The 26807-nt window shown below is 40.3% G+C and overlaps 1 protein-coding gene across 5 annotated transcripts in view; it reads left to right on the forward strand.

Annotated features, from left to right (window-relative positions):
* The window catches only part of CDC14A (cell division cycle 14A), a 205876-nt gene that overhangs the window by 156868 nt on the left and 22201 nt on the right, over positions 1-26807 (forward strand). For 3 of the 5 annotated variants that reach the window (XM_053592083.1, XM_053592085.1, XM_053592086.1), the window contains 5 exons: positions 8396-8555; positions 19991-20106; positions 20998-21045; positions 23146-23268; positions 24010-24530. In XM_053592083.1, coding sequence (XP_053448058.1) covers positions 8396-8555; positions 19991-20106; positions 20998-21045; positions 23146-23268; positions 24010-24454 — 892 coding nt within the window. In that variant the 3' untranslated portion in view covers positions 24455-24530. Of the gene's footprint in view, positions 1-8395; positions 8556-19990; positions 20107-20997; positions 21046-23145; positions 23269-24009; positions 24531-26807 lie in introns of those variants that run through there. The other 2 variants (XM_053592084.1, XM_053592087.1) reach the window with 2 other exon arrangements.

Raw genomic sequence — 26807 nt, forward strand, 5'->3', positions numbered from 1 at the left:
AGTTAAATAGTTTAGATATTATGCAGTAGAAAGCGAAAGTTTCCATTATCACTATTCTCAGGGAGTAACTGAGTAATATGTTGGTGTATATTCTTCTTTATAACATTGTAACATCCTTCCCCTTGCTTTTTTGAACCAGGATGGGACTCACTATTTGCACACTCTGTCCCTTGCATTTTCCACTCATTAATTCTTGATTTCATGGCCCCTCTTCCTCTTGCCACATGTAGCGGTCCTAGACTTTTTAGTGACTGTATAATATTTCACAGGATGGATCTACTATAATGTACTAACTTGGTATTCCATTAGGGTGCCTTTAGATTTTGCTGTTGCAAATACTACTGCAGCAAGCATTTTTGTATCTTGTACACAGTGCCTATTTCCATAGGACGATACTTGAATGTAGAATTGTATGGTTGGAGCATCACATATAAAATTTTGCTGTGTTTTAAAGGTTGACCTTTCCTTTAAGACTTTCTACCGCATTTAACCATAAATAATAAAATTCTGATTCAAGAATAAACTCTGTTTAATAAGAGACAGGGAATCCTTTCCTGATGGCCCAACAAACATTCAGGGAGGATCTTTTGTTTGTTTTTCTCCTCACATTTTGACCTTATTTTTATGTGATACGTGGCAATTTTTCTTTTCTTTTTTCTTTTTCTTTTTTTTTTGAGACAGAGTCTCACTCTTTCGCCTTGGTAGAATGCCCTAGTGTCATGGCTCACAGCAACCTCAAACTCCTCAGGTGACCCTCTTGCCTTAGTTTTGCATTTTTAGTAGAGACAGACAGGCTCTCACTCCTTTTTTTTTTTTTTATTGTTAAATCATAGCTGTGTACATCAGTGTAATCAAGGGGTACAAGGTGCTGGTTTCATATACAATCTGAAATATTCTCATCAAACTGTTCAACGTAGCCTTCATGGCATTTTCTTAGTTATTGTATGTAGACATTTGTATTCTGCCTTTAGTAAGTTTTGCCTGTACCCATTCTAAGATGCACTGTAGGTGTGGCCCCACCCATTACCCTCCCTCCACTCTAACCTCCCCCCTCCCTTGCCCTTCCTTGGCCCTTTCCCCATAGTCTTGTGCTATAGTTGGGTTATAGCCTTCATGTGAAAACTATAATTTAGCTTCATAGTGGGTCTGAGTACACTGGATACTTTTTCTTCCATTCCTGAGATACTTTGCTAAGAAGAATATGTTCCAGCTCCATCCATGTAAACATGAAAGAGGTAAAGTCTCCATCTTTCTTTAAGGCTGCATAATATTCCATGGTATACATGTAGCACAATTTGCTAGTCCATTCGTGGGTCGATGGGCACGTGGGCTTCTTCCATGACTTAGCAATTATGAATTGGGCTGCAATAAACATTCTGGTACAGATGTCTTTGTTATATTGTAACTTTTGGTCTTCTGGGTATAAACCTAGTAAAGGAATTATAGGATCGAATGGCAGATCTATTTTTACGTCTCTTAAGTATTCTCCAAACATCCGTCCAGAAGGAACATGTTAGTGTGTATTCCCACCAGCAGTGTAGAAGTGTGCCCTTTTCTCCACATCCACACCAACATCTCTGGTCTTGGGATTTTGTGATATGGGCTAATCTTACTGGAGTTATATGATTTCTCAAAGTAGTTTTGATTTGCATTTCTCTGATGATTAAGGATGATGAGCATTTTTTCATGTGTTTGTAGATCGTGCGTCTGTCTTCTTTAGAGAAGTTTCTCTTCAAGTCCCTTGCCCACCCTGAGATGAGGGTCACGTGTTCTTTTATTGCTAATACGTTTGAGTTCTCTATGGATTCTGGTTATTAAACCTTTGTCAGAGACATAACCTGCAAATATCTTCTCCCATTCTGAGGGCTGTCTGCTTGCTTTACTTACTATGTTCTTGGCTGTGCAGAAGCTTTTTAGTTTGATCAGGTCCCAGTAGTGTATTTTTGATACTGCTTCAATTACCTGCGGAGTCCTCCTCATAAGATATTCACCCAGGCCGATTCCTTCAAGAGTTTTCCCTGCACTTTCTTCAAGTATTTTTATAGTTTCATGTCTTAAGTTTAAATCTTTGATCCAGTGAGAGTCTATCTTAGTTAATGGTGAAAGGTGTGGGTCCAGTTTCAATCTTCTACAGGTTGCCAGTCAGTTCACCCAGCACCATTTGTTAAATAGGGTATCTTTTCCCCACTGAATGTTTTTAATAGGCTTGTCAAAGATCAAATAACGGTAAGTAGCTGGATTCATCTCTTGATTCTCTATTCTGTTCCAGACATCTACTTCTCTGTTTTTGTGCCAATACCATGCTGTTTTGATCACTATGGATTTATAGTACAGTCTCAGGTCTGGTAGCATGATTCCTCCTGCTGTGTTTTTATTGCTGAATAATGTCTTGGCTATTCAAGGTTTTTTCTGATTCCATATAAAACAAAGTATTATTTTTTCAAGATCTTTAAAATATGACAATGGAGCTTTGATAGGAATTGCATTAAAATTATATATTGCTTTGGGTAGTATAGACATTTTAACAATGTTGATTCTTCCCAGCCATGAGCATGGTATGTTTTTCCATTTGTTAACATCTTCAGCTATTTCTTTTCTTAAAGTTTCATAGTTCTTTTTGTAGAGATCTTTCACGTCCTTTGTTAGGTATACTCCCAAATATTTCATCTTCTTTGGCACTACTGTGAGAGGAAGAGTCCTTGACTGTTTTTTCGGCTTGGTTATTGTTGGTATAAATAAAGGCTACAGATTTATGGGTGTTGATTTGGTAGCTTGAGACATTGCTCTAATCCTTGATCACTTCTAAAAGTTTCGTAGTAGAGTCCCTAGTGTTTTCCAGATATACGATTATATCATCTGCGAAGAGTGAAAGTGTGATCTCTTCTGACCCTATGTGGATACCCTTGATTGCCTTTTCTTCCCTAATTGCAATGGCTAAAACTTCCATTACAATGTTAAAGAGCAGTGGAGTCAATGGGCAGCCTTGTCTGGTTCCTGATCTGAGTGGAAATGATTTCAATTTAACTCCATTCAATACGATATTGGCTGTGGGTTTGCTGTAGATGGCCTCTATTAGTTTAAGAAATGTCCCTTCTATACCTATTTTCGTAAGTGTTCTGATTGTGAAGGGATGCTGGATATTATCAAAAGCTTTTTCTGCATCAATTGAAAGAATCATATGGTCCTTATTTTTTAGTTTATGTGCTGAATTACATTTATAGATTTACGTATGTTGAACCAGCCTTGAGACCCTGGGATAAATCCCACTTGGTCGTGGTGTGTAACTTTTTTGATGTGTTGTTGGATTCTGTTTGTTAGGATCTTATTGAGTATTTTAGCATCAATATTCATTAGTGATATTGGTCTGTAATTTTCTTTTTTTGTTGGGTCTTTCCCTGGTTTGGGGATCAAGGTGATGTTTGCTTTGTAGAATGTGTTGGGTAATATTCCTTCTTTTTCTATATTTTGGAAGAGGTTTAGTAATATAGGTACTAATTCTCCTTTAAAGGTTTGGTAGAATTCTGACGTAAAGCCATCTGGTCCTGGGCTTTTCTTTTTAGGGAATTTTGTATATTGATGCTATTTCAGAACTTGATATAGGCCTGTTCAACATTTCCACTTCATTGTGGCTAAGTCTTGGTAGGTGGCTTACTTCCAGGTATTGATCGATTTCTTTCAGGTTTTCATATTTCTGAGAGTAGAGTTTCTTGTAGTATTCATTAAGGATTTTTTTAATTTCTGAGGGGTCTGTTGTTATTTCATCTTTGCCATTGCTGATTGATGAAATTAGAGATTTTACTTTTTTTTTCCTGGTTAGGTTGGCCAAAGGTTTATCTATTTTATTGATCTTTTAAAAAAACCAGCTTTTGGATTTATTGATCTGTTGTATAATTCTTTTGTTTTCAATTTCATTTAGTTCTGCTCTGATTTTGGTTATTTCTTTTCTTCTGCTGGGTTTGGGGTTGGAATGTTCTTCCTTCTCCAGTTGCTTGAGATGTCCCATTAAGTTATTAACTTCCTCTCTTTCTGTTTTCTTGAGGAAGGCTTGCAGTGCTATAAATTTCCCTCTTAGGACTGCCTTTGCAGTATCCCAGAGGTTCTGATAATTTGTGTCTTGATTGTTGTTCCTTCTTAATCTTGTCTGTAACCCATCTATCCTTCAGCATAAGGTTGTTTAGCTTCCATGTTCTTGTATTGGTATGCAGATTCCTATTGTTATTGAGTTCAACTTTTGTTCCATGATGATCTGAGAAGATGCAAATAATAATTTCTATTTTTTAAAATTTGCTGAGGTTAGATTTGTGGCCTAGGGTTCGATTTTGGAGTATGTTCCGTGGGCTGATGAGAAGAATGTGTATTCAGTTTTGTTGGGATGAAATGCTCTGTAGATGTCTGTTAAGTCCAGGTGTTGAACGGTTTAGTTTAAATCTAAAATTTCTTTGCTTAGCTTCTTTTTGGAGGATTTATCCAGCACTGCTAAAGGGGTGTTAAAATCTCCAACTACTATGGAACTGGAGGAAATCAAGTTGCTCATGTCTGTTTGAGTTTCTCTTATAAATTGAAGTGCGTTCTGGTTGGGCGCATAAATATTAATAATTGAAATCTCTTCATACTGAGTATTACCTTTAACAAATATGAAGTCTCCATCCTTATCCTTCCTTATTTCAGTTGGTTTAAAGCCTATTGCATCTGCAAACAGGATTGCAACGCCTGCTTTTTTCTGCTTTCCATTTGCCTGGAGTATAGATGACCGTCCCTTCACCTTGAGTCTATATTTGTCTTTTAATGTAAGATGCGATTCTTGTATGTAGCAGATATCTGGCTTGAGTTATTGTATCCAGTCAGCCAACCTGTGCCTCTTTAGAGGACAATTTAGACCATTCACATTAATTGAGAATATTGATAAGCCTTTGGAGAGTCTGGTGGACATTTTTAATCCTTTTGCGACTGTGGAAATTGGAGTTTGATCAAAGTTTTCTGGGTGGGTTTACTGTTATGGTGGAGGATTACGCTGGTCTTTATGGAGGATAGGTCTGAGAATATCCTGGAGAGCTGGTTTAGTTATGGCAAATTTCTTCAACATGTGATTGTCATTGAAGTATTTAATTTCTCCACCATAAATGAAACTCAGTTTAACTGGGTACAGGATCCTGGGTTGAAAGTTATTTTGTTTTAGGAGATTAAAAGTCAATGACCATCCTCTTCTAGCTTGAAAGGTTTCAGCAGAGAGATCAGCAGTTATTCTAATATTCTTGCCGTTGTAGCTGATGGTTTTCTTTCGTCTGGCTGCTTTCAGAATTTTCTCCTTCATATTAACTTTAGTGAAATTGGTTATGATGTGTCTGGGGGATGTCTTATTTGGGTTGAGTCATGTTGGAGTTCTGTAACTGCTATCTGAATTTCGGAATCTCTTGGCATGTCTGGAAAGTTCTCCTTCATAATCTCATGGAGAAGAGACTCTGTGCCTTGTGAAGCCACTTCATTGCTTTCGGGAATCCCTATTAGACGAATATTGGTTTTTTTCTAATTATCCCAGAGCTCTCTGAGAGAGTGATCTGTTTTTTCCCTCCATTTCTCTTCCTCTTTGAGAGTTTGTGAGTGTTTGAAAGCTTTGTCTTCAGTGTCAGAAATCCTTTCTTCTGCTTGCTCCATTCTGTTACTGAGGGATTCTATTGTGTTTCTCAGATCTTTGCGGGCTACAACTTCTTGTCTCAATGTGTCAAAGTTTTTGGTTATTTGGTCTTTGAATTCGTTGAATTCTTGAGATATCTTTTGGGTTACTGCTTGGAATTCTAAGTCGATCTTATCTGCTATCCAGATTCTGAATTAGATTTCTGACATCTGAGGTATTTTTTTGTGCATGGGATCTTGTGCTGTGTCTGCCCCATTGATCCTTGGGGAGTTGATCTACTCTGATTATTCATATTGCCAGAGATTTTCTGTTGATTTCGCCTCAGGATTGTTTTTCACCATTGCCTCTGGGTGTCCTCAGAGGTGTCTCTCCAAGATTAGACCGCAGCGGGCTCATTCTATTATTGCTGGACCTTTGTAGGGTGTGACCCTGTGTTGTTCCTCTGGGGCTGCCCCAGCCAGAGAGTTGTGGTTGTGGAAGCAGCTCTGAAGTGTGACACACCTGGATCCAGCAACAGGGGGAGAGGTGGTGTGCACAGTTCTGGGAGTGCCTGGCACCCAGTGACTTTGGCACAGAGAGCCCAAGGCTCCAGCAGTCTCTGGCTAGGAGAAGGGCTCTGCACAGAAGTAGGGAGGGCTCCAGAGGGCACGCAGCTACCAGAGTCCCTGGCCAGACGAGTGGGCCAGTGTGGAGGCAGGGAGGGTACGGGAGGGAGGACCCAGGGTTGCGTGGCTCCCGCAGTTCCTGGTTAGGGCATGCGGGGGCCCGGTGGGTGTGGGTCACGGGTTGGGTGTTGTGGCACAGCTCTTATGGAGGTCTGTGCGGCGCCAAGCCCAGGAGTTTGAGGTTGTTATGAGCTGTGATGCCACAGCACTCTACCCAGGGCAACAGCCTGAGGCTCCATTGTGCCAAAACTGTCTCACTCTGCCCCTGAGGGTTAAGGCTGTAAGGCAGCTCAGTCCGTGCCTTTTTAGGCTGCTCAGTCACTAGGTTACTAGCTCCCGCCTGATCCTTGCTTTGTGACCCTGAGGGTGGAGCTTGCAGGGGCAGTTCTCTCACAGTGGCTCCCTGCGGCCCACAGCCGAACACTATTAGCTCTGTCCGGCTCAGAGGCTCAGTCTGAGGCCCTAGACAATGCCCAAAGTTTTCCACACTCCTGCTCAAGCTCTCCTCAAGGCAGTTCAACTGAATACCAAGTCCAAAAACACCAAAACAGTTCACGGGTAAGGCCGTTCCGGTTAGCAACCTCACTGCTGCTTGTACTTATGGCTGCCGGTGGGATTAGGTCGATCAAACACATGCAACCCCTTGCCAATTTTCCACTGTTTTTGTCTTCCTCTTGGGGTCCAGAAGTCCCTTGCTGACTCCCTGTATCCTCAAAGGGATGATTGTAGGCAGATCCCATCAGCCATTGATGCCTGGAGTCTTATCTCCGCAGACTCACTGTGCCCAGTTGCAGGGAAGCTGTTACTTGGCCACCATCTTGCTCCACCCTTGTTCCCATGCTCTCACTCTTGATCAGGCTGGTCTTGAACTTGTGAGCTCAAGTGATCCACCCCCTCGGCCTCCCAGAGTGCTAGGATTCCAGGGGTGAGCCACCGCACCTGCCAATCTTTGAGAGAAACTATTAGCCTGACTGTTGTTTTAAAGACGAAATTTGTGTTCTCATCTCCTTGGTGCCATCTAATGCTTTCATGTTTTTTCTTTTCCGCCCTCTCTCTGTCTCTCTGTTTTTTTCCTTCTGTGAAGCAGGCCCTGGGCAAGGTTGGCACTCACCACTCCTGCTGTGCAGGGCGGTGGTCTAACCACTGAGCTAAGGCGCTCAGCTGCTTTTGTTTCACTGGTTGTTGATTTTCCTCCTGATGAACCACAATGTTTTTGCTTTAATTCTATTCTGTACAGTATAGGATAGGATAGAGAAAAAACTATTCTGTGGGGTAATTTATCTTAAAAGAGATATATGAGTAATACAATAAATAGAAGCCCCAGATTGTCATTTTGCTTACATACACTATTTTAAATTCTTTCTCTTCTGATGACTTTGAAAACAGTTGGGATCGTGGCTTACTGGATGAAAGAAAGCTAATAGATGAACTTCAGACACATTTTCTTTTCCCAAAGGAAGATCTAATTGAGACTGTCATCCTTATTTCTGGATTATGAGAGTGGGTTTCTAAAGTGAGGTGTTGAGGGCCTTTTATAGGTAGATTTTAGCATTTTTTTGTGTGTAATAAACTGCTCAACTCAAGTTCTCTTGATCTACCTTTTTTTTTTTTTGCAGTTTTCGGCCAGGGCCGGGTTTGAACCTGCCACCTCCAGTACGTGGGGCTGGCAGCCTAGTCCTTTGAGCCACAGGTGCCACCCTCTGATCTTCATTTTTGAGTGCAATTTGAGTCCTCTGTTTTTATAAACATACATACATATCAAATTGCTAGTTGAGAAGTATCTTGCAGATTTGGAATGCATATTTAAAAGACAATGGGCTCTTAGTCTTTACTGCCATGGAATTTGTTCTAGGCATCTGCGGGCCTCCACAATCAACCTGCATATATTATATAGACAAATACTCGAAGATGGATGTTTGAGTTTAAGACAGAACTTTATTTTGACTTTTTCAAAGTTTCTTCCTTTTTCTTTAAGATTTCATAGTCTTTGATTTGTAAGTGTTCATCTGCTAATCATTTTCCTTTTAAGATGCCATACGTTTGAGGAGATGATCGTGGTTTATGCTAAAGATTATTGTGTTTTCTCTCTTTTTTACAGAAAACAACCATCATTGTGGGTCCAAGGAGACATTTTCCGATCCAAACTGAAAAATAGACCATCCAGTGAAGGAAGTATTAATAAAATTCTCTCTAGCTTAGATGACTTGTCTATTGGTGGGAACTTACCTAAAATGCAAAACCTGGAAAGATTTGGAGAGGTGAGTTTTCCCGAGGAAGATTCTATCTCCTGAAGACTAACATTCTGCATTCGGTTCCCAATTGGAGACATGTAACAGAGCACTGTCTCTTCTCTGAGATGCTGAGAATACCAGATTTTTAGGTGTGGGAATCACCCACCTATACAGCAAGAAGTGGAGCAAAGAAATCAATTACCCTTAAAAAGAAAAAAGCTGTAATTTAAGGAGTAAATTATAAAGGACAGTGCTCTGGTTTGGAGTTTATTTACAGAAAGGAAATAGAAAAGCAGACTTTCTATTTGGAAATGAAAATAGGTGTCAAGAAGAAACATTTTAATGTGACAGTTGATGAAATAGTATATACAAGTGGAACTTTGAAAGCCTCAAATTATTCTGATTTCTAAAGTAAATAGAGAGTTGAAAATAGAATTAGGGGCAACTTGGTTTTTGAATTAAGGCTGTACTCTAAGCAAACCACTTGAATAGTTGATATATATTGCTTAATTTAATCTTTATGACTGCTAAGTTAGGTTACATTATCTCTATAGTAAGGAAATTACATATTGCTTGCTCTACGTTATGATTTAATTCATGACTGTATGATTCTAAACTTGTGTTTTTTTCCATTATACTCTGCTACCTCTAAATAAAAACAGAAGTGGCTTATTAAAAATTAGGATTATGATCACTTTTGAAACTACAAGCCACCTTAAATCTTTTGTTCTAGTTGTTTCCTTATACAGTTAAGAAACCGGGGTCCCAGGACATTTGTTATTTGCCGCAGGTCCCACAGTTGTTCAGTAATGACACCGCGGTGAGAACCAGGCCTTCAGCTCTAGTCTAACTCTTTCTTCTCCTTTGTGCCCGAGGGAAAGCTAAGCACCTGGTTACTATTTGGTTTAGTTTTATATTGTATATCACTAAAGGAGCAAGAAAAAAAAGCTGTTAAAAATATTTAAGCAGCAAGCATAGATTTACATTCTATGAGACAGGGACTCATTAGACAAAAGGCTTTACAAAGATGCTGCACCTCCAGCTCAGCCCCCAAGAGACCCAGCACAGAAGGAATGCACCATCCCCCTGTAGGTCAGCGATGCTTAGTTTGATTCCGTATCTCTGCTGATGTCAAGAGTGCCACGATAAATATGAGTGCAGGTATCTTTTTGATGTCTTTTCCTTTGGATAGATACCCAGTAGTGAAATTGTTGGATTGAATGCCAGATCTGCTTTTACTTCTTTGAGAAATCTTTGTACTGTTTTCCATAGAGGTTGTACCAATTTACATTCCCACCAACATCTATTTTTTTCTTTTAATGTTTTAATGATAGCCATAGAACATTTCATTCTCATGCCTTTTCAGACCCAAATTTTTTGAACTTTAATAATTAGTATTTATCACTTAGATTAAAATCAACTTAATTTTAAATATAAGTGTATATTCAGATGTGGAAGTCTACTATGCTCCTTATCCCGTCTTGGTCCATTTGAGATGTTATAACAAAACACTATAGATTGAGCGGCTTATAAACAGCAGAAATTTATTTCTCATAGTTTTGGAGGCTAGAAAGTTGAAGATCAAGGCACCCGTGGATTAAGTGTCCGGTGAGGGCTGCTCCTGGTTCATAGGTGGTGCCTGCTTGCTGCATTCCCACATCACAGAAGGGGCAAACAAGCACTCTCAGTCTCTCTTTTATAAAGTCATTAATCTCATTCATGAGGGCCTCGTGATCCAGTCACCCTCAAGAGACCTCAATCTCTTCATACCATCACCTTGGGGGTCGGGATTTCAACATGAATTTAGGGGAGGACACAGATCCTTGGATCATAGCACGAACTCCTTCATAATCACTTTACTCTTAGCCGTTGAAATGCTGTTGTTTCCAAAATTAGACAGAAATGAAAGAATTTAGAGATGCCGGAGAAAATGGTATGGTTAATATTTTACAGTGATGTGTTCAAATGTGGCTCTCGGACTTCTTTATAACTAGTTGATACTTTGTGCAAGTTTCTTCTTCTTCTTTTTCCTCTTCCTCCTCCTCCTCTTCCTTCCTCCTTCTTCTTATTCACAGAATCTCACTATTTCACCCTTGGTAGAGTGCCATGGTGTCACAGCTCACAGCAACCTCAAACTCTTGGGCTCATGCGATTCTCTTGCCTCAGCCTCCCAAGTAGCTGGGACACAGGCACCCGCCACAACGCCCGGCTATTTTTTGGTTGCAGCTGTCATTGTTGTTTGGCAGGCCTGGGCTGGATTCGAACCCACCAGCTGTGGTGTATGTGGCTGGTGCCCTAGCTGCAGGTGCCAAGCCTGTGCAAGTAATTCTTACAAATGCTTTTCTTGCTATGCTTATCTGGTGCCAGCTCTGGAATTTTATTTGAATATAGGAAATTAGTTTACTCAAAATTGGACTTAACACAGTTAGTGACACCTTTATTGTTCTTGTAAATCAAGTGGAAAAATAGGGTGGCGCCTGTGGCTCAGTGAGTAGGGCACCAGCCCCATATACTTAGGGTGGCAGGTTCAAACCCGGCCCCGGCCAAACTGCAACAAAAGATAGCTGGGCATTGTGGTGGGCGCCTGTGGTCCCAGCTACTCAGGAGGCTGAGACAAGAGAATTGGCTAAGCGCAAGAGCTGGAGGTTGCTGTGCGCTGTGATGCCACAACATTCTACTGAGGGCAACAAAGTGAGACTCTGTCTCTTAAAAAAAAAAAAAATAAATAAATAAATAAATAAAAGTGATTCCATTAAAAAAAATCACGTGGAAAAATAAATTAAGGATGCTGTAAAGATTTAGTGTTTCAAGTTCCATACCAATGTTCAGTGTAAAAGCCCATGGAAGTTCTGGATTCATTTAATTTGCACATATTGAAAGTATAAAAAGGCAGTATTCCTCTAGACGTTGCCTTTAAGAAAAATATTAAAAGCAGAGAATCTAATTATTTTTTTCTCTCCAGGCCTATAGGAATTTTCTTGTGATTAGTCATTAGGAAGCTCTATAATTACCTAACTGGAGAATTTGCATATACAGTTTTTTCAATGCTTAGGAAGCAGGTGAAAGGAAAACAGCAACAGTAATGATGCAGGTCATGGTAAGGGATTAGGTTGTGGCTTTTATGAATTTAATAAGTTAGGAGAAATTTTTTTTTTCTTTGAGGCAGGGTCTCATTCTTTTATCTCAGGCTAGAGTGCAGTGGCATCATAGCTCACAGCAACCTCAAACTCCTGGGCTCAGGTGATCTTCTGGCCTCAGCCTCCCAAGCAGCAGGGACTACAGGCATCTTCTGCAATGCCTGGCTAATTTTTCTTTTTCTTTTTTAAGTAGAGATGGGATCTCACTCTTGCTCAGGCTGATCTCGAACTCCTAAGCTCGAGCAGTCCAGCTGCCTCAACTTCCCAGAGTGTTAGGATTTTTAGACATGAGCCACTGCACTGGCAGAGAAAGCTTTTTAATATAGAGGCTCTACTATCTATAGATAGTTTTGAGCCTGGTGTTCAGTGCTGGGCTAGGCACTGTGTAATATCCACAGCCCATCCTCTGGGTCTAGATTAGGCTCTCTGCTCTGCCTTACACGGTGTTTTTCCTTGTCTCCCCTTCCCCGTTAGGATGCTCTGTAAAGGACTGGGGTCATTAAAAATGGCTTTAAGAAGATTGAAAGCACTGTATTTAACGTGCATATCTAAAATGGGGATCTTAGGGTGCAACAGCTGTCTAAACAGAACGTGCCAGCACTGTTCTAAGCACTTTGTGTTAATTAACCCTTTTGATCTTTACACTAGCCATAGGAAATAGCTCCTGTTACTTGACCTATTTATAGATGCCACCTGCTCCAGGTCACTGAGTACTTGGTGAGGCTGTTATTGGAACTTGGGGGCTCTGGCTTCAGAGTCTGTGCACCCAGCCTCCCTCCTGAGCCTCAGGGTGGCTTTAGTCCATTACATTAATTCTGAGCAAAACCTTAGCCAGCACCTCCAATAAATTTCTTCTGAATTAGAATTGTTCTTACCTTTACTTTTTCTACTTTAGGGCTATGTCCCACATTAGCATACCAATCAGTAGATGCTCTTGACGTAGAGATGTTAATTAGATGCAGGTGCCACTAATGTTCAGCCAAGTTCACATAAATCGACAATCAAGTAGATAGACTGTAGTATTTTAATTACGTCTTTGAGATATTGTGATTTATAAAATCCATCAAGTACTCATAAGCAGAGTTCAATCTCTGAAGTAAAAATTAAATCCCATAGGCTTTGCTTTTAAGCAACCTGCTTTCTCTTCTTATGGCAATGAAGGCATTTCAGTTCCAGTCTGAATATGCTGGGATCCATCAGTGGCTATTAAACAGGGAGTGACAGCACACTGCATCATGGTTTGGGAAGATTCCTTTGGCTGTGGTGTCCTGTGGGGCTGGAGCTGGAAGGCCAGGGAATTAATCGTGGGGGGTGGGGGGTCCAGGTTTTCAATGTCCCAGCCAGTGGCAGTGAAAAGCGCACGCAGCCAGAAGGCAGATGGGGGGCTTGATAAATCCAAACTTTCTGTTGATTAGAGATGACATCTTTGCCTTTATTCCATTTTTACATCTCAAGTTCAGCATCTGGGAGCTGAAAAGAGCTTTAGAGATGACCCAGCCACCTTTTCCTAGTCAAATCACAGAAGTCTGCTAAAAATTCCATTTTCATCTTTATCTTCCAATTCTTTGACTTCTATTTTTACAGTTTCTATTTCAAACTCTCTCTGTCATTTCTCTATTAAGACTTTTCCATCTTTTCCCCCTAGCGTGCTATATCCTATCTAATAGATCTTTTCTTAATGGCGCTTTTCACAACCTCCTCCCTGTACCTTACTCTCCCACAACTACAGTGACGTGTTGGTTAGTAATTACTTCATCCCGCTGAAATCTATGGACACAATTATATGTTTTATTTTGGTTGTCCTCTTGTCTGTATAGGGAGAACTACTGGTGGGATAAAACAAATTTTCCTGCTTTGTGCATTCTTTATGCTATTGTTCTTTGGGTCACCATCTCTAAATGTAGATATCTTTAAAAATTCTACTTCTTTAGGTACATCATTTAGTTTGCTGTCACTTTCCTGCCTTTATGTAGGGCAGTCTAGTGTCTAAAAGAAAAAGAGCATTGATGCGTAGATCTTCCAAAGACCAGTTGGGCTGAGGGGAGGGTTGGAGAGCCGACCCCTTTTCTATGGGGGACAAAGGTAGGACATCTTTCTTGGACTGGACATCTTTTTGTTTATCTTCAGCAGGTTCCAGGAGTTTACTTCTCTCTTAGCAGCTCAGGACAATAGAAAATCTGCTCTGGTATTTTGTAGGGAGAAGGACAGGAGCTGTAATGACAAGCAGAAGGGAGGCCCTGGTGGAGCCCTCCACATTCGCCATTGTGATTGTGTTTGTTAGTTATCGTGAGGAATCACTTTGGTATAAAGAAGAAGGCTTAATGGCACCTGAGGAGAAAAGTCTTCAAGCTGTCCCTCACCTACCAATACAGGAGATTGATTTATGCCTCACATTATAAAAACTGTATTTTCTAATAAACATTTTCCCCCATAAGCTCTAATGACCTGGTATATATTATAGGATTAATCCCCTAATATGCCTAAGTTTTGGTTGTATTCATGTTTGTGTATCTTGTTCAGTATTCCAGGAGGCCAAAGTCCTTTTTAGTATAGCAGTTTAATTTCCTTAATTCTATAATTAAAGTACATGTGTTTTGAATAACATTGTGTATTTGAATAACACTGTAACTATTTTTGTCAAGAGCTTGAGGGCTATTAATCACTTACTGAGAATTTTATGGTTTATATGTTCTATGCCTTTTAGGCCTAAAAATGCCTCAGAGTTCATGTACTGGCCACAGAAATAAGGGAAGACTGGTTTATACCAAAAAAATATGATTTATGCTTTTAGTAGATTTGTTCAGACCCATCTTGCTTATCTAGATCTTGGCCCCTTCTCCTCCTGCCCCCAAGTCCAGAGTTCTATGCAGCTTCCCGTAGCATTTCAATCCCTGGCTGTCATCAGACTAGTGCATGGCCACTCAAATGTGCCCCCCAGCCTCGACCTTCTCCAAATTCATTCTCCTCACAGTGGTCAACTGGATGGAAATATTTGCGTCATGTGCAAATGAGGGTTTGTGTGTAAAGAACTTTTAAAATTGAATTTGAAAGCATAAATTTAACAATACGGGAATCATGGCTTCCAAACATAAAAATGTTCTACTTCCCTAGAAATGAATGAAACACAAATTTAAACGAGATAGTATTTATGTCTATCAATGTATGAGAGAAATACATGCAATATTTATAAGCATTTAGGGAATACAAAGCTCTTAAACATTACTAGTTGGAATTTAATATGGTACAGCCTTTTCGGAGGGCCATTTGATAATATGCAGAAGATGACTATAAAGTGAGTTCCACTTGTATAAATTTGTCCTAAGGCAATAATGGGACAGTGTTCAAAAACCACGTATACATAGAAGGATCGTTGTTGAGGTTGTTTATAGTGATAAAAGACAAAGAACGACCTGACCTAGGGTATTGGTTAAATAGTAAAATTTGGCATCTCTAGACAATAGAGTTCTATGGAGTCGTAAAATATAATGTAGAGGTCTTTTTTTGTCCTGAAAAACTTCATTCGTATATATGTGTGTATATATTTACATATATGTGTGTGTATAAATATTTTTATATATACACATACATATTAATTTTTTTTTTTTTTTTGAGACAGAATCTCACTTCGTCACTCTGGGTAGAGTGCCGTAGTGTCATAGCTCACAGCAACCTTAAACTCTTGGGTTCCAGCAATCCTCTTGCCTCAGTTTTTCATTTTAGTAGAGATGGGGTCTCACTCTTATTCAAGCTGGTCACAAATGCAATATATATTTTTAAGTGAAAAAAATAAGTTACAAAGCATCATATGCGTGTAATACAATCTCTTTTTGTAAGGAAGAAGTATGCTGGAGGGGGTGTGTATAGCACAGGGGTGATTTTGGAAGACTGTGTGCCAGAATGTTAGTGTGTTTTGCTGCTGATGGTAAATATATAGGTAGTTTTAATATTTTTTCATGCTTACCTATACTTTATTACTAATGGAAAATATTATATAGTAAATATATATCTAAAGATATATGGTAAATATTTATATCTAAATAGATATGGTAAATCTATATATCCTTTTTTTTTTTTAAAGATATGATTTCTCTCTCCAGAGATTAAGAGCCAGGACATTGTAGGACCTTTTAAAAAAAAAAAAAAAAGATATGGGGGACAGGGTCTTGCTCTGTCACGCAGGCTGGAGTGGTGCAGGGGCACAATCATAATTCACTGCAGCCATGAACTCCTGGATTCAAACAATCCTCCTGCCTCACCTTCTTGAGTAGCTGAGACTATAGGTGCCTGCCACCATCCCTGCCTTTTTTAAAAAAGAGTTTTCTTTTTAAATTTCAGATTGATCTCATGATACATGTGATTAAGTTACATTGTGGCAAAAAAATTTTTATAGAGATGGGGGTCACACTGTGTTGTCCACGCTGGTCTCGAACTCCTGGCTTCAAGTAGCCCTTCTGCCTTCATCTCCTAAGGTGCTGGGATTGCAGGTGTGAACCATCATATCCAGCCTTAGGCCTTTATGTACTTTTTCTTTTTCTTTCAGAACAAAGGTGCTTAATTTAAGTAAACTTGAGAAAAGGAAGTAAAAATATGTTAAATCTGTGTAATTAGGTGCATGGCAGTGTGTTACAGTGTTTTTCTATGTCTGAAATAAAATTTATGAAAAAAGCTGACTTTTAGATTCACGATAGAAGGAGAGAAAAACCCATGTAAAATAATTATAACTTAAAATGTACTTTTAATATTTTTATTTAAATCTATCTTTTAAAATTATTTTTCTTTTTAAAAATAATATAAATATTTGATATTTAAAAATATCCAAAAGTGTTTAATTGTAACAAAAATTCTCAGTTACCTGTCCTATCTTTCTGTATCCCCAGACCTACTCTCAAAGGGTGAAACCTGTAAGCAAATTATACTGATACTTTAAGTGTTATATTTTTAATACCTTGCTTATCCCGGCATTTTTAAATTTACCAATTTTGAGTATTTTTCTGTTGCCTCCTCGTTGTCCTAATAGGATTAACTCTTCAATCTTGAAATCACCATGACTCCCCTTGGTGTCCCAATATAGTTCCATTATAGTTTTTTGTCCAACCAAATACATTGTACATTATTACTATGTAAATATCATTCACTGTTGAGCTTTGTAGTACACTATTAACTATTTTCTCTGTTGAAACTCTTTTTGTTTTTCTTAAGAGTTAATCGTTTTCTATGCATTTGGGAAAAGGTAATGTCATCCCTCTCTTTCACTTACAAAAAGTTGTGCCAAGCAATTTTAAATTTTTTCAAAATCACAACATAGCAAATAATCTTACTAATTTCATTCTTGTCCTGAAGACGTTTCTCCTTTCCTATCTGAGCTAGTTGTTCTTAGCCCTAGTATGTAGTTCTGATCCTAGGACTTTCCTTCATACTTCTCAGTTGGATCCCTAATCTTCCTTGATTTCACATTGTCATCTTTCCTTTTTCCTGAAGCATATCCTATAATAGTTTTCTCAGAAAGATTATATAGGAGGTAATTTTTTTTTTTAATCTTTGTTCTGCCTTTGTACTTGACTGAGAGTTTGAATTTTAGAATTGCAGATTGAACCTTACTTTTTCTTAGAATTTTGAAGGCGTTTTAGAGCAGGAGGACCTCCTAGTTGGAGGGACAACCAAGCTTTCTAGGCTTTCAAATGCCTACTGAGACACCTGGTTGACAATGAAACTGACTGATTGTGGGAAGGATCCACTCAGGTCCTCCAAGAAGCTTTCTCAGCCTCTCTCGTGAGGGCTTATATGCTTCTTGGTCCCACTCCATATTCCGGAAACTCTAGCTATGTGCTGGTAAAAGTAACTGGTTATATCCTAGCATATGAGTGCTTACTGCAGCTGGGTGAAGCTAAACTCACTTTCCCTGTAGCACCCTGCTAGGAAGCCTAACCTTCAGACCTTCTTGGTTTCTATTCCTGAAGGCTTCCTTAGATGGTAATGAGTTCTTGCTGCATTAGGGATGTTGGCCTGAAAGGAATGGTATAACCAGTTCCTGGAGCTTTATAAGAAGGGCAACTTGTATTTCTACAGGAACCCTCTGACATTAGGCTCCATCATGGTCCTGTGACTACTGAGCTGGTGGTCTCTGTGGTCAGGATGACCTTGCTGGATGTTGGCCTGCTTCAACTGTACTTTATTCTTTAACAAGCAGCTAAGGGATCCGCCCCCTACCCCGGAAGCTTTTGTCCTCCTGTCTTCTTTCCCACTGGTCCTGTGCTTTGTATTTCTTTTTCTCCTTTTAAATTTCAGAGACATCAGCTCAGTGCCTATAGCTGATTGGTTAGGGCATGGGCCACCTACACTGGGGCTGGCAGGTTTGAACGCAGCCTGGGCCTGCTTAAACAACAATGACAACAAAGATAGCCAGGCATTGTGTGACACCACAGCACTCTACCGAGGCGGATAAAGTGAGACTCTGTCTCTACAAAACAAACAAACAAAACAACATAGCCAGGCATTGTGGCGGGTTCCTGTTATCCCAGCTACTTGGGATGCTGAGGCAAGAGAATCACTTAAGCCAAGAGTTTGAGGTTGCTGTGAGTTGTCACGCCACGGCACTCTACCAAGGGCAACAAAGTGAGACTGTCTCAATAAATAAATAAATAAATAAATAAATAAATTTCAGAGACATAGTAGTGAGGTATAGACATACCTACTCTGCCCCAGATATATCTATGGAACCCACAAGAGGTGGCAGGGAGTGAAGAGGTATTTCTATCAGAGGCGACTAGAATATAACTGACGGAAGTATATTTTTATATATTCTTCATTAAATAAGAATTCTAATTTGAGAGAGGGGAGGGGACTATTATGGCTGGAAGGGACTTTAGCATATTTAAGCACTTTGACTTTTCAAGTAAGGAGAAAAAAGCAAAATACAGTCTTCAGTGGTGCGATGTTAGTGTGGCATGTATTTTGGAAAAGAACATTGCGTTTGGTGCCAAGAAATCTGATTCTGAAATCATAACCCTGTCATTAAGAGCTCAGGAGAGCTTAGGCAATATTCCTAACTTCCATGAGTACTTCCTTTGTTTCATCTGTAAATTAAGGGCAACCCTACCCATACAAGGTTGTTGTGAGAATTCCATGTGCGCTGGCATGTGACAAATGTGGTACTTTACTTCTGTTTTTCATACTACAAAGACTCATTTCAGAAGGAAAAACACTTCACCAATCTAATAGTTCTTTAAATGGAGAAGGGATTGAGTACCTTTAGTAGTGTTAAATGATTACTCTGTTGATAAATTATTGCGTTTTCCAAATTATTTTATCTTGTGCTTTTAATTTTTTTATTATTTTTTTTTCCTGTATCTTGTGCTTTTAAAAACAACTAAAGAGGCATGATGGCTCACATCTGTGATCCTGGCATTTTGGGAGGCCAAGGCAGAAGGATCTCTTTACACCAGGAGTTTGAGATCAGCCTGGCAATATAGTAAGACTCCGTCTCTACAAATAATAATAGTAAATAAAATTAGTTGTACATGGTGATTGGTGCCTATAGTCCCAAGTACTCAAAAGGCTGACTCAGGAGGATCACTTGAGTCCAGGAGTTTGAGGTTGCAGTTAGCAAAGATTTCAATAGAGCGAGACTGTCTCAACAAGCAACGGCAACAAAAAAGAAGTTACGGGCACGGTGGTGCACACCTGTAATCTTAGCACTCTGGGAGGCTGAGGCAAATGGATTGCCTGAGCTTGGGAGTTCGAGACCAGTTTCAGCAAGATCAAGACCCTGTCTCGAAAAGAAAAGAAAACTAATGGGGCGTTGTGGCGGATGCCTATAGTCCCAGCTACTTGGGAGGCTGAGGCAAGAGGATCACTTGAGCCCAGATTTTGAGACCTATGATGCCCTGGCACTCTACCAAGGGTGACAAAATGAGACTATGTCTCAAAACAAAAAAAAGAAGTTATGGAATGTGCAGTGGTCGTTCCTAGTTTTATCTGGTGGAGCCCGTCTGTGTCTAGGCTATCCCCAAGCATGATTTTGTCTACGTGAGTCTTTTTGGTCGTGATCCATTGTAATGAACAGCTCCATTTAAATTCTACCACATCTATACTCATGCTTCTTTGATTGGAAATTTGACCAGTGTATTTAACTGGCAAATAGTCAAGTGCTGTTTAGTGTCTACTCGCATAATTCTGAATTCATAATGCATTTAAGTGACTTGAAATGATTGATCTTAAGACACTTCGTATAAAATCTATCTATATACATAATCTATGATCTGTAAAGAAATAGAATGCAAAATGAATTACAATGACCTTTCCATGGAGTATGCATTTTTTTTCCAGAATAATTTAGAAGAGGATGAAGATGTGGAAATAAAAAACAGTATAACCCAGGGAGACAAACTCCGTGCCTTAAAAAGTCAGAGACAGCCACGCACCTCACCGTCCTGTGCATTTAGGTAGATCCATTTTAAACTTTCGAATTCATTGTATGCTTTCCTTTGTGTCTAGAACATTTAATCTTGTCTTTTGAATATCATTCTACAAATGCCAAGTTTACCTCATTTTTTTTGGTTTAAACTATTTTATGTTACTATTCATTATTTATTTTATCATAGTCGGGGAAGTTTAGAGGCTTTTTGATAGCAATTGCTGCATCTCACTCAGTCTCTGGAATTCTACCTTAAGCTGCTAAGCGGTAAATTATTGCTGAGACTCTGTTTCAAATTCCACTTAGATTTCTCCCCTGCTCCTGTGAGCAGATTTCTTGTCTTATGGTGAATCCTCACAAGTGTGGTGAGATTTTTGTATCGAAGTTGGAGTGTGTGCAAAAGTCTTGTGTTCCAGGCTTTGGTATATCCTAATTCCTTAGTTTTATCTTCTATTTTTGAGAATTAAATGAGATTCTTTATTGTAATACTTTAGGTGGCAAGGCCCCGGTCCACAAATGAATATAATGGGAAATGGCTACTTATGTTTGACTTACAAGTAAAGACATCCTTAATAGGAAAGATGTTCGCCTGTATTTTAGACATCAAACCGAGTCACGGAGGATCTCGTTTTCATGTGTTGTCTGGGAGAATTACAACATTTAAGTCAGATTGGATCTTTGCGTCCTGTTTTCTGATCAGAGAAATAAAGGTTCATGATACTCAAAGTTGAGGTTATTGTTTTCCATAGTACGATGTGAAAATGGGCTCACACGTCCAGTGCTTATACCCACTACCAGGGTTTCTCCTTTTTGCCAATTTAATATTCTTACTGGTTTAACACCACAATATATGCCTTTTGGTCTTTGTTAAAATGTGCAAACCTGGTGATATGTGAGCATTTATCTTTGATTTCCACAGGTCAGATGATATGAAAGGGCACCCAAGATCAATGTCCCAGCCTTTCAGGTACCGTTTATGAGGTTGAATTTCAAATATTTCCTTATAGACATATTTCCCAAGTCTCAAGCTAATGAAAATCAATCCTATGCAGCTTTTCACTTTCCAAATCGCTTCTTTCTCTTCTAACTTGTTACAGTAAGCTTTCTTTTTAATGCTTCCAATGAAAAGGAGTTTTGTTTTACAATGTGTTTTCTGTACTTTGCGGGGGTCTCTAATAAAATATAAGCACTCTGCAACTTCCCTTTCATGTCCCGTGATAGATTTTTGCCTTGATTTTTTTTCATTTCTGTTAGTCTTCTTTCACCGTATTTTTATATATATTTGTTCCCTTTCTTTATTTTCCAGTTTTTTTCCCCCTTCCCTGTCTTCTATTTGAGGAGGTTAACATTAGGTTTTTTTTTCTCTCTGAAAAAAATATCCCCTGACTTAGTGTGTGTCACACTTTATGGGGGCAAGACATGATTGCAAGAGGGACTTTACCTAACAATTGTAATCAGTGTAACTGGCTTATTGTACCCTCAATGAATCCCCAACAATAAAAAAAAAAAAAAAAAATATCCCCTGAATATTCCTGGAATGGCACCAGGACGCAGCATGGGGCTTGGTGAGCGTGGAAATGTTTGGCCAAGACTGTGGATGAAGTAGGGGAAGAAGCTGACTCCCTCTTCACCTTCCGGTTCTTCTTCATTCTTAGGCTTAGGATTGTTAAGTTGGGTCAGTTCTGAGAGGGCCCAAGCTTCTCTGCAAGCTCAGGCCACTTACACAACTTTCCCCATTTTTGCGAAAACACGTGCTCTTGTGGGGCAGAACATGCGCTTAAGCAGTTGTTTGGAGGGTGGATGGTGAAGGAGAGAGTCTACAAGTAAATGAGCTTTTATCTAACAGATGGGAAAACAGAATCCAGTTTCATGAGTGGATTTGTCCAGGATACAGCAGATTTGGTATTCAAACAGTAACGGGGCCCCGGCTATCCAGAGATGACTCAATTTTCCCTTTTTGTCCCCCCCACCTCCGAGAAATGTTTACTGGGCACCCTCTCTGAGTCCAGCATTGTGCTAACTGCTAGAAAATGAAACAAGAGACAAATCTTTGCCTTCAAGGAACTTATGTCAAGGGAGAAAAATTGACAAATATCAGGCAATGAAATATGGTATAAGAGCCATGATTTACTGTGAGAATATATGATGAAATAGGATGCTTACCCTGTTCAGAAATTCAGGGAAGCTTTGCCCGAGGAGGTCATAGCCTATTGGACCAGTGACGAATGGACCAGTGACAAGAATGGGTCAGGTAGAAGTGGGGAGTAAGAGGCAGAGGGAGGTAAGAAGAGGAGATGCCCTGGCAGGAAAAGCACCTTAGGCAAACCGGGCAAGGGCGGGGATGCCGTCCATCCAGGGAACTCACGGCATCGTGCTGCGTATAGCTGGGATGGGGGTGTCCACCCGGAAAGTGTGGGTAGAAGGGCCTGCACAGAGAGGCAAGCATCAGATTTGGGGAAGGTTTATAAACCTTTATAGGCTTTCTGGGTACTGAGAGAAGATTAAATGATTTTAATGACTAAAAGATAAATGATTTTAACAGCAATGTGACATGATAAGACAGTCCTGGAATGGTACCAGGATGCAGCATGGGGCTTGGCGACAGGGTAGAAAGGAGAGGATAGGTTTGAAATAGAAGGAAGTGGAATCACAGGGCATGCTGCAGAATGGATACCAGTGCTGGGAAAAGGGAAGTGACCAAGGAAGACAAGGTCAGGGTGAAGGGCAGGACTTTGCATCCTGGACTTGAGTCCCAGCTGGCACTTGTTCCCTGAGGGACTTTGGATGAGGAACGTTCCCTGAGCTTGCGTATCCTCACTTGTGAAGTGAGAACCGCAGTAGCGGCTGCCTCGTGGGGTTGATGTGAGGACGAACTGGGTTGTCTTCTCTAAGGTTCTCAGAACGACACCTGGCAGAGTTAGCAAGTGTCGACTGCTGGTTTGTCACCCTTGTTAGGACCTGTCGGGATATTTGTGAGACTTACTGATTTATCCTGTCCTAGTTAGTTGCTGAATATTGAAGATGACACTGCTTTCATTTGACACTTTGCCCCTTTTTCTCCACAAAGATTAAGTTCTTCCTCGCAAGGATCTGTGCCTATTTTGAAGACATCAAAAGTGGCTTTGTCCCCTTCACCCACTGCCAAGAGGATAAATAGAGTTTCTTTGTCTTCAGGGCCCAGCTTAAGAAGGTAATTTTTCTCTCCCTTTTCCAAGATACTGACTTAGGTAAAGGAAGTTTACGACAGGCCAAGCTGTAGTTTTGTCAGAGGAGAGGACAGTGGGGGAGGGGAGAAAACACACCAGCCTCTGTGATCTTCTGGAGCTTCGGTTTCTATTTGGCTTTGCCGGGGGACAAGGCTGTGGAGGGAAGGGATACAGCATCCTGTTCTAGTGACTCCAGCTTTCATAATGTGATCCAGAAAATGGAATTTAATCACGCTTACAAACAACACATGGTATTGACATTTCTTACGTGGTACGTATAGGCAGGCGAGAACTAACTAAATGGGCAGGGATGTTGGACGCAGTTGTGTGATTGAATATGTATAAATTAAGTCTTGCACTTAAGTCTGCTTTTAACTCTCCCTCTTATATAACCTCATTCATTTACATCCTGCCTTGGGGCAAATAGAACCTCCAGATTTTCTATTTCAGGATCTCTAGGCAAATTGTTTTAGCAAACTTCTCGGATCCTAATTAACTACTTTTGAACTTGATATGTATAACTAAAGGCCACGCATCATAATATCACCGCATTATAATATCACCTGTGGTGATAAAAAAGCCTTTCTGTTGTCATTTGCATGGATCAGAATTGTCCTCATCACGTTTCCCTCATGTTGCGCACCTGTGTTTTGGAAACGGGAGCTCTGTGTGAGTATACATTGTTGTTTGTGTTTTTCCCCTCCTCACCTGTGTTTTCCATTCAGCTTTTCCATAAACTCCAGGCTAGCCAGTTCTCTAGGGAACTTGAACGCTGCAACGGATGATCCAGAGAACAAAAAGACCTCCTCGCCCTCTAAGGCAGGTTTCGCAGCCAGCCCTTTCACCAACCTCTTGAATGGCAGCTCCCAGCAGACCACCAGAAATTACCCTGAAGTCAACAACAACCAGTGCAGCAGCGGCGTCGGTGGGGCCAACATGAACAGCAGCCCAGGGCCCCACAGCGCCAAGACTGAGGAGCACACCAGCATCCCCAGACCCTCCTACACCGGGCTTTCTTCTTCTTCAGCGAGATTCCTGAGCCGTTCCATCCCTGTAAGTTCGCAGACACCACCTCTTGGTCCTCAGAACCCTGAACGCAGCTTTAGCGCCCTGCCTTCCCAGCTGAGGCTGCCACCACAGAAATTTAATAGCTCCAAGGAAGCCTTCTGATCGATGCCTTCCCTCTGTGCTGTGAAACTGTCCATGCTCGACATTCTGCTGGCTCCTCTTCAAGTAAATGCCAAGTTTCAACTGGGTTTTCTTCCTTCCTCTTTGTTTTCCCTCCTCCGCCCCTGCTCCTTTTATGGTGGCTTCTCTTAAAAGGGAATCAGCTTTCATTCCATTCATCATGGACACTGTTGACGTCAGTTAACTTTTCATTCAGTTTTCAGATCACTCTGAGTATTTGCTACAAAAGCCAGGTGCTGATTCAGACAGTGGATGGAGTTTGCTTTGGCTGTGGTGCCGGCATAGGGAATTAGGGCTGTTTCTGTATTTTAGATCGATGAATGAATTTTGGAATATTGAAATGTGGAAGGTGCTAGGTGAACCATACGAACCCAGAACTAAGCCTCAGGCCCTTGAATCTTTCACCTTGTGCAAGGAACTGACCCAGAACAGATTAAGTGGCAGATGAGGGGTGTTTATAAGGAAGGTTTACTTAGTGGTAGGTACCTGGGTTGCAAGGGGGGAGCAGGACGATGTTCGAAGCCAGTCATCGCTCTTATAGAGACAGGTAGAAGATGTCCACACAGGGTTTACCAGTGACATCTTCATTTTAGGTTGCCAAGCTCCCTTTTAACCGATCAGTAATCCTTGATAGGATAAAATCTGTTGGTTATAACCCCTTTTACAAATAACTTATTTTGATTGCCTTTACGAATGTGAATTTTAATTTGACAGGAGCAAGGACAAAAAGGAGGGAGGAAAAGATCCCACATATCCAGGAAAGGTGAAGTGTGGTTGAAACACTGGTTACATTCAGGGGCGTGAGCCAGACTGGCGCGTCCTGGAAAGCCCTGACCTGGCGTCCTTCCACGCCCACCATTCTTTAAATGTTTCTCCAGCCGCCGTGCAGGGCCAGGCTGCTTTCTGCCAGGCAGAGGATGAGAAGAGGAAAGGTGCTGGTGGCTGTTGCTGCTGATGGCCTGCTCAGCAAAACAGCAGTCCCGTGGTTCATCCTTAAGGGGACCTGCTTCCCTTAGCTGGTGGTTGGGGAACCAGGAGGACATTTTCTAACCTGAGGATGCAGGTGTACGAGTGTGTGTTCACGTGTGGGTGTGTCAGACTCCTCACTCCTCTAGTCACTTCTTCCTTCTGTCCACCCTCTACCCTCTCCCTGAGGGGAGTTCTGGCACATGTGATTTTCTCCATCTGATTTTAGTCCCAGGGATCGTTTTCAGCATTATTTTAGATTCCTTTATTAGGACCCCAGATAACTGCCAGCCCTGCACCCCTGAATCTGATTCTAATCTCACTTATAAATCTTGTATGTATGTATCATAAAAACTTAAACCCATGTAACTGTGGGTTCAGTGTAAAGTGATAATGTGTTTAAATTTTTGTAACTAAATGTATAAGTCATCACATCATAGCGGGAACTGAGTTCAATCAGTATTTTCATATATGGATTGTTGATCAGTCTCTTTTTTTAGATCAGAGTGTATATCTTTCCTTTATCAGTGTTAAAGTTATTTAGGTAGTTATATAGTTGTGTGCTGCACAATGATGGTTTGGTCAATGACAGACCACATGGATGACAGTGGTCCTATGAGATTATAATGGAACTGAAAAATGCCTGTGGCCTAATGATACCATAACGTCATTCTCATGTGTTTGTGATGAGCTGGTGCAGATAAACCTAGTGTGCTACCATTCATATAAAAGTATAGCACATACGATTATGTGGAGTCCGTAAGACTTGTTAATGATAATAAGCAACCATATTACTGGTTTATTTTTATCATTATTTTAGAATGTATTCCTTTATTTATTAAAAAAAAACAATCTTAATTATAAAACAGCCTCCAGCAGGTCCTTTAGAAGGTATTCCAGAGGAAGATATTGTTATCATAGGAGGTGACAGCTCCATACTTGAATACCTTCTTATGGGACAAGATTTGGAGGTGGAAGACAGTGGTATTGATGATCCTGACTCTGTGTTGGCTAAGAGGTGTGTTTGTGTCTTAATTTTTAATAATTAAAAACCTTAAAAAGCAAAGAATTATAAAAAAAAATTTAAACTAGGAAAAGCTTATAGAATAAGAATCTAAAGAAAGTATTTTTGGGCAGCTATACAAAGTGTGTTTTAAATTACATTTTGTTACAAAAGTGTCAAAAGTTAAAAAAAATTTAAAAGTTTATAGAGTAAAAAAGTTACAATAAGCTAAGGGTAATTGGTGATGGAAGAAAGATTTTTAAAAATAAATGTAGCGTAGCCTAACTACACAGAGTTTACAGAGTCTACAGTCGTGTACAAGAATGTCCGGGGCCTTCTCACGCACTAACCCGCCCACCCACCCAA

The sequence above is a fragment of the Nycticebus coucang genome, chromosome 5 (assembly GCF_027406575.1).
Source record: "Nycticebus coucang isolate mNycCou1 chromosome 5, mNycCou1.pri, whole genome shotgun sequence".
In the NCBI taxonomy this organism is placed as follows: domain Eukaryota; kingdom Metazoa; phylum Chordata; class Mammalia; order Primates; family Lorisidae; genus Nycticebus; species Nycticebus coucang.